This window comes from Chiloscyllium plagiosum, chromosome 19 (assembly GCF_004010195.1).
Source record: "Chiloscyllium plagiosum isolate BGI_BamShark_2017 chromosome 19, ASM401019v2, whole genome shotgun sequence".
NCBI lineage: Eukaryota > Metazoa > Chordata > Chondrichthyes > Orectolobiformes > Hemiscylliidae > Chiloscyllium > Chiloscyllium plagiosum.
The window spans coordinates 43,197,095-43,205,518 of NC_057728.1; the positions used below are offsets into that span (position 1 = coordinate 43,197,095).

Genomic DNA, 8,424 nt, shown 5'->3' on the forward strand with positions numbered 1-8,424 from the left:
TTTTTTGACAGAAATGCAGATCTAGATCTAAATATTGGATTGTTTAAATAATTAACAGAAAGGCATGGGGTGAAATGTTTTTTTTAGATTGGCATGACTTTTTTATTAGCAAGTTGTTGACTACTTTAGAATTTTGTGAATTGTCTCAGCTGCTGTAGTGCAATTGTCACAACTGTCAAAATGTGAACAGTTTCTGATCAGGTTGTTGGATGTGGATTGGCCTGAAGTCTTCTCACTGAGATGGAAGCTCTTGATTAATTTTGTTTTTCAGCTTTTTAGTTGCAGCGCATCAACCAGGCAGAAAAAATGCCTCAAGATAAACAAATATTATTGAATTAATTGTGGAAGTATGCGTTTTACTGAATGCCCTCTTCACTCGTATTTTGGGATATTTATCAGGGAAGTTGCAATGATACCAAACAGTGAAACTGGAAATGATTTGTGAGTTATACTGAACAGGCAACCATAAAATATGAAAGGTACAGAAATAGTTAAAGTAAATATGTAACTATAATTTTAATCCTTTTCCTACCTCTTTACCCAGGGTTACTATGATACTATGGATGCTGGCTATATGGATAATAATGGCTATTTGTATGTAATGTCACGGGTGGATGATGTAATTAATGTGGCAGGTCATAGGATTTCAGCTGGTTCTGTTGAAGAGGTAATATTATTTTCACAGCTTTTACCTCCATTTTGTATCTTTCCTTTCTTCCCAAAACTGTTCTTCCTGCACAAAGATAATCCACCATCTTGGCTACCTCTAGGAATGATCAGCTCTATTTCTGATAGAATCACTAGTTATGTTGTCTCAACATGAATACGAAACTTGTCTTGCTACAATGTCTTTGCTCTTCCCTCTGGGTAACATTGCACCTGATGATTCAACAGCCAAAATACTTTGTCACCAATTCCTTATGTTTAAATCTAAATTCTGTAACATGAAATGCAAGATCAATTTGAAAATATTGGTCATGAGTTTGCAAAGGAAAATGAACAATTTACTAGATCTATTCACTGCTGTTCTTGCAGGCTATTATCACTCATCAAGCTGTAACAGACTGTGCCGTTGTGGCCCTCGAGGATTCCGTCAAGGGGCATGTTCCACTAGCTTTATGTGTTTTAAGGACTGGTGAGATCATTCATTTTACATCTTAAAAAGTGTTGTACTTGGCCTTCAAAATTAAACCTTCGTCGCATTTTAATTCATGAAACATATGTACCAGGTGTGACTGAAACATTTGAGGATCTCACTGAAGAGATTGTTAAAATTGTTCGTGACTCCATTGGTCCAGTTGCCGCTCTTAGGAAAGTGGTCTTTGTGCCCGTATTACCAAAGACACGTTCTGGCAAGATACCTCGTTCTACACTTTCAGCAGTTGCAAATGGCAAGCCTTACCAAGTACGTTTGTGCTTTCCTTTATTGTATAAAGCAGTGCATTCAAATATAAAGCTGGCTTCTTATTAGTAATCTCTTTTGTGTTTTCATTAATGTCATATTTTTATTTGAGATTCCTTCCACACTCGCTCACTTTGCCCTTTCTTGGTTGCTCCTAACCTTTGCAGCTTGTATTGCTTTTTAGCACAGAGGAAGAGATAGGTGACTTATGGTCGTGGAGCTGGATTCAGTGCTGTATCATGCTATGTTAAGTCAAAGTTATACTTGAACATGTACCAGCTGTTTATATGGCAAACACATTGCATGTACTTCAAGCAAATAGACAGTATTTAAAGTCAAAGGGGAGCAGTCATTACTGGTGTGAAGGTGAATTGCAGTCATGGACGGCACGGTGGCTCGGTGGTTAGCACTGCTGCCTCACAGCAGTGCAGGGACCCAGGTTCGATTCCAGCCTTGGGCAACTGTCTGTGTGGAGTTTGCACATTCTCCCCGTGACTGCGTGGGTTTCCCCCTGGTGCTCTGTTTCCTCCCAGAGTCCAAAGATGTGCAGGTTAGGTGAATTGGCCATGCCAAATTGCCCATAATGTTAGATGTGAATGTAGGGGAATGTGTCTGGGTGGGTTTATCTTCAGAGGATCGGTGTGGACTTGTTGGGCTGAAGGGCCTGCTTTCACACTGTAGGGAATCTAATCTAATCAAAGAATACAACCCAGACAGTCAATGGGCTGGTCCAGTTGAAATTCATAGGGTTAGCCATGATCAGTCAGATGCATAGTCCAAATGGAAACTGGGGATCTGGGTCTTCCAGTCCAGGAATGAGGCCATGGTCAATCCTACAGGTCAAGTCTGAACAACTTGGAGTTTACAGCTGATTGTTGTGTGCCATGCAGACACCAGTCGAGAGTGTGGTGCTGGAAAAGCATAACAGGTCAGGCAGCATCCAAGAAGTAGGAGAATTGATTTTTCAGGCAAAAGCCCTTCACCAGGAATGAGGTTGGGAGCCTAGGGGGTGGAGAGATAAATGGGAGGGGGTGGGACTGAGAGGAAGGTAGCTGAAAGTTGAATAGGTGGATGGAGGTTGGGGTAATGATGATAGGTCAGAGGGAAGGATGGAGTGGATAGGTGGGAAGGAAGATGGATGGATAGCACAGGTCATGAGGGTCGTGCTGAGTTGGAAGGTTGAAACTGGGGTAAGGTGGGGGATGGGGAAATGAGGAAACTGGTGAAATCCACATTGATGCTGAGGGGCTGGAGGGCCCTGAGGCAGAAGATGAGGCGTTCTTCTTCCAGTCATCGGTTGGTTAGGGAGTAGCAATGAAGGAGGCCCAGGACCTGCATGTCCTTGGCAGAGTGGGAGGGGGAGTTGAAGTGTTCGCCCATGGGGCAGTGGGGTTGGTTGGTGCGGGTATTCTAGAGATGTTCTCTGAAGCGCTCTGTGAGTAGCCATCCTGTCTCCCCAATGTAGAGGAGACCGCATCAGGAGCAATGGATACATAAATGATATGTGAAAGTGTGGGTGAAACTTTGATGGATGTGGAAGGCTCCTTTGAGGCCTTGAATGGGGGGTGAGTGGGGAGGTGTGGACAATTCCTCCAGTGGAAGGGTAAGGTGCCGGGAGGGGAGGGTGGGTTGGTGGGGGACGCATGGACCTGACGAGGAAGTCGCGGAGGGAACGGTATTTACGGAAAGTGGATAGGGATGGGAAGGGAAATATATCTCTGGTGGTGGGATCTGTTTGTAGGTGGCGGAAATGGCGAAGGATGATGCGATGTATATGGAGGTTGGTGAGGTGGAAGATGAAGAACAGAAGGTTCTATCCTTGTTGCGGTTGGAGGGGTGGGTTTCGAGGGCGAAGGTGCGGGAAGTGGATGAGATGCGCTGGAGGCCTTCATCAACCACGTAGGAGGGGAAATTGCAGTCTTTAAAGGAGGAAGCCATCTGGTGTGTTCTGTGGTGCAACTGGTACTCCTGGAAGCACATGCAGCAGAGATGCAGGAATTGGGAACAAGAGATAGTATTTTTACAGGAGTTAGGGTGGAAGGAGGTGTAGTCCAGGTAGCTGTGGGAGTCGGTGGGTTTGTAGAAGATGTCAGTGTTGAGTCAATCCATGTTGATGAAGATGGAGAGGTCCAGGAAGGGGAGGGAGGTGTCTGAGATGGTCCAGGTGAATTTAAGGTCGGGTGGAATGTGTTGGTGAAGTTGATGAACTGTTCAACCTCCTCGTGGGAGTATGAGGTGGCGCCGATGCAGTCATCAATGTTGTGGAGGAAAAGGTGGGGAATGGTGCCAGTGTAACAACGGAAGATGGACTGTTCTACGTGGCCGAGAAAGAGACAGGCATAGCTGGGACCCATGTGGGTGCCCATGTCTACCCCTTACATCTGGAGAAAGTGGGAGGATTCAAAGGAGAAATTATTGAGGGTAAGGACCAGTTCGGCTAAATGAATTAGAGTGTTAGTTCCAATACTCTTCCACTGACACTCCCCACCAGTACCCTTCTACTGACACTGAATATTGGGATGTTCCATTAGTGATGAGTCTCTCCACCTCCTGCCAAGTATTTACATGAGACAGATGTCATAGGGCCCAGATGCATAATTAATGGATTGAAGAATTGAAGGTTGCATGAGCAAAGTCATCATGAGGCATGGCAGATTGGGCACCAAGAATATCACTTGAGAAAACACTTGTATGAAAATGGGAAAATGGGATGAACAAGGAGTGACATTAATTTATATTGATCATAATTCACTAGTGTTTTTGGAAACGTTTCACGTGAAGAATCTTTGCGTTTTGCTGAGGTTTGATGCTGCAACTCTTCTGTCTTTAAATTTAATGTATTTTTTGAGGCAGATCCTAATTAAAACAGAAGAGGCAGAACAGGCTAAAATATCATAGAAAGGAAATTAATCCACCTAGTTTCTAAAGAAACATAAACAAACTATTGTTTGTAAATTAAAGACACTAGCACATTGGAGCTGATTTAGACATATGCAAGGACTCTGATCAGTCCAAGCTGAGCAGGAACAGTAGATAATACAGAACAGGCAAGACGAAAGAAAACAGTACAGATCCAGCTACATACATTTTGCTGCAGATTTTCCTGTTACTGGAAGATAACATTGGTGGGTCTAGTCCATTCAGACTTACACAGACATGTAGTATTTTTGGTGAAGACCAGATCTGTTGAACCTATATTGATTGTGAACTACTGTCAGTTGGAGATCAGATTTCTGAATTGTTTGATGAGGAAGACAGAGTTTATCAGATTTTATGGGTGAACATGATCAGCAAAATGTGAGTGGACTGCTGAGCTAATTTATTGTGTGTCTTGTTTGTATCTGTCTTTTAATGTGCAATTTGTAGTTTTATATTTTACCAAAATTTGCTTGTTAATTCATATTTAACTCATGATAATTCTAGATCTAACAAAGAAATTCACAAGATTACTAGACTCTATTTGACGGATATACTTGAGGCAGAATGGTCAACACCTTCTTAGTTTTTTCTTATAAAATAGTAGGATATAATTCTTCCTGAACTGTGTGTCTGAAAAAAACTGGGTTAAAATTGTTCTGATAGTAGTAGCATATGTTAAAAATCTGTAAAACTGTTATGGCTAACGGTGTCCACCTTCTTGTGTAGATAACACCAACCATTGAAGATCCCAGTGTTTTCTCAGAAATAGAAGCAATCTTGAAGCAGAGGAAAATTTCATCTTAACATTCGGTCCCCTCATATGATCTATTATCACTTTTGTAAGTGGTGATAAACAATTCCACGTCCATATGGAAATTGCATTCAGAGATATGCCTAAGCTCAATTTTTAAGTTCTGTCTATGTTTTAAACTTTATAACACATACTATAAACATTTATTTCTGTAGTGATGTAACTTTGAAAGGGTCAAATACAGTGTATATTGGCATAATATTGTATGTTTAAGTTGTACTTAAAGGAAACCAATCAGTAAAATATTTGAGTTATTATCTCTTCTATAAATAAATGGTCATACATGTTATGAAGGTACTTTACGAGCTGCACATTGCTAACTGGAGTTTTCCACTTTGCTTTCACAAAAGAATGAATAAAGTTCAATTTCCAATTAAACATTCTATACAAAATATATATTTAAATATAACTTTGTACAAAAGTAGCCTTTTTTCTTTATCATAAGGACAATTTTAAGATTTTGTTCAGATTTAGTGAAATCTAACAAAGAATTATTAGCAAAAATATCATACAATCACTACCATGCAACCTGGAGCAAAATTGAAATAAGTTGTTTCTATAAAGAAATGCTGGAAATAATGTTATTTTAGGTTTCTAATTTAATTTGTTAAGGAAATTCAAGTAAGATTTATTGTCGCAGAGCATAAATTTCTAAAATTATCTGTAAACTACTTTAACTCACAACTCTGTGACTAGATATCCGCATAATCCAAGAAATTTACAAAAAGAAACAATCTTTTAAAATGCCTCTTTAGTGTATTCGCTTGCTTGAGTTGAAAATTATTTTACAACCTAGTTGACACAACTAGCAACAAAATTGTTGAACTTTCTTATGAATATATGTCATGTCTGTATGGTATAACTTTAGAAGTATTAATCATAATTTTAGACTTAGATTATGTTAAAAGTCATTATCAGTTATAGCTGTCATTTTTCATTCATGAATGAAGACAAGTAACCAGTTATTGCTGTTTGAAGTGTAAAGTGATTTCAAATCTAATGATTTTGCACCTCTTCTCTGTGTCATATCTTTGGCCAAAGACTTTATTTTAAATAATTTGTTTTAATCATCTTGTTTTAGGTAAGATTCCCTACAGAATGGAAACAAGCCCTTCAGCCCAACTAGTCCATCTGACCCTCCGAAGAGTAACCCACCCAAACCCATTCTGGTAGCCTATATTTACCCCTGACTAATGCACCTGACACTATGGGGAATTTAGCATGGGCAATTCACCTGACCTGCACGTTTTTGGATTATGGGAGGAAACCCACACAGACATGGGAAGAATGTACAAACACCACACACAGTTGCCAGAGGCAGGGATCGAACCTGTGAGGCAGCAGTGCTAATCACTGAGCCACTGTGTCACCCCATTTTCTTGCCTGTTTTCAGAACAGTCATTTCTGGAATTTATTTTTTAATATCTTTCTGGGCTGAGGAGTTATGTATTTCTTATTTAAATCACCTGGTTTCAATGCTCGAAGCTTTTTTTTAAATCAAAACTCAAGAAGAATTCAGCTTTCTTGCATAAGTTTGTATAATTGCACCAACTTCCTAAAATGGATAGTGTGGAATCTTGGTCATCTGTTATAAAATCTCCTTAGGTAGATCAGTCTTCAATTTTATTTAATTCTCCTGTAAAGTGTAGTGGGACCTTTGTACAGACTAAAAGTCCACTTTAAGTGGCAGTTGTCAGAAATGAATTATACTTTTATTGTATCTCGTTAAACCACCAGTGCAAAAATTACCTTATAAATCAACACAAAAAATTGTGATCCTCACTATGAGACTGAAGTGCAGAGTTCCCACTCAATATACAAGTAAAATTTAGGACATACTATGGCAACCTCTAACCTCATGTTCAGAAAGGTGGCAATGTGGGGTAAAGGAGGACTGTCATTTTTATGAAAAATGCTTCCGTTTGATTTATTTAATAACATGGCTATTCATTCTAAATGGAAAATTTAATGTACAAATCAAGGATGGTTTATTTCATTTTACTTGATAAATGACAAACACAACAGTTTTTCTGTCAAACCAGGTAGATTGAAAACTGCTTTAGTTATGAGATAAACAAAATTGAGTTTTTACCGTACTTGAAATTTTAAATGAAACATGGTAAATAATCTGCGGCTTGCCTTAATGTTGCAAAATTACTACATTTTCATTAGAGCTCCAGTATAAGCAACCATTTAGACTCATTGGACAGTAGTTGCTATTTGAAAATAGCAGTTGCCTCTAAAAATGGACAAAACATTGATGTTTGTTTGACTGATTTCATTCCTTGGAGCAGGAGAGTCGATGATTTGGGTATAAGCCTTTCATCAGGAAGCCACATTCCTGATGAAGGGCTTATGCCCAAACCAGCGACTCTCCTGCTCCTCGGATGCTGCCTGACCAGCTGTGCTTTTCCAGCACCATACTGGCTTACTCAGATCTCCAGCATCTGCAGTCCTCACTTTCTCCTAATTTAATTCCTTGCATAGCTTATCGTCCAAGCCTGCATATCAATACAAAAGTAAGAAAACATGGAATTTTTTTGTTCTCTAATGTGGTTACCTAATGTTCTAACAAATAAAATGTGAAACCTAAGCCATTATGAAATTTTTCCTGGCCCCCTAAATAACCTGACAGACCTATAAAGCTTCAGCACATGCAATGCAACTAAACTAGATTTCAGGAATAACAGTAGAAGTTTACTACTTGCTAAATATGCACTAAAATGTGTTGCTGACAGTTGTATTATTTTTCTGTATTATTTTGAAGGAGAAAGTGAATTGTTTTTAATGACAATGCTATTTCAATAACTATACAAATAAAGACAAACCATCAACATCAAAATCTTGAACAACTCACCCTTTTGCAGATAGCTTGAAGCCTTAAATTGGTAGAAAATATGAAAATATGGCCAACATAATTAACCTGGCTAAATATATAATCAGCACATTTAGTCTGAAGCCACAACATAGACTCTTACTGAACAGCATCTTGAACATCGTGTACCATTTACAAAATGTACTTCAGCAACAGCTCCTTTGACAGTGACATAGTTGGGTCAGTAAATGTGTTACTAGAGTTGGACATCATTTGCATGCTGGAACCACTGGACTTCAAGTCATAAGCCATTTGTGCTAATGGTGCCAGACTGCTTTATGCTGCTTGACATTTGCAGATCTGCAGAAAACTCAGGAGTCAGTATATCAATCATTACATTATAAGTAACTATCAACTTTCTTCTGAAGGCTGCCCGTCAAAGTCCTCATCTGAATCCTCCTAAGTAGGATTATTGTG

At 39.3% G+C, this 8,424-nt stretch overlaps 1 protein-coding gene across 3 annotated transcripts in view; it reads left to right on the top strand.

Annotated features, from left to right (window-relative positions):
• The window catches only part of acss3 (acyl-CoA synthetase short chain family member 3), a 63,356-nt gene extending 57,088 nt beyond the window's left edge, over positions 1-6,268 (top strand). The window contains exons 13-16 of one of the 3 annotated variants that reach the window (XM_043709674.1): positions 545-667; positions 1,036-1,135; positions 1,230-1,405; positions 5,048-6,268. In XM_043709674.1, the coding sequence (XP_043565609.1) occupies positions 545-667; positions 1,036-1,135; positions 1,230-1,405; positions 5,048-5,125 (477 nt within the window). In that variant the 3' untranslated portion in view covers positions 5,126-6,268. Of the gene's footprint in view, positions 1-271; positions 442-544; positions 668-1,035; positions 1,136-1,229; positions 1,406-5,047 lie in introns of those variants that run through there. The other 2 variants (XM_043709675.1, XR_006314521.1) reach the window with 2 other exon arrangements.
• Positions 6,269-8,424: the final 2,156 nt, after the last annotated feature.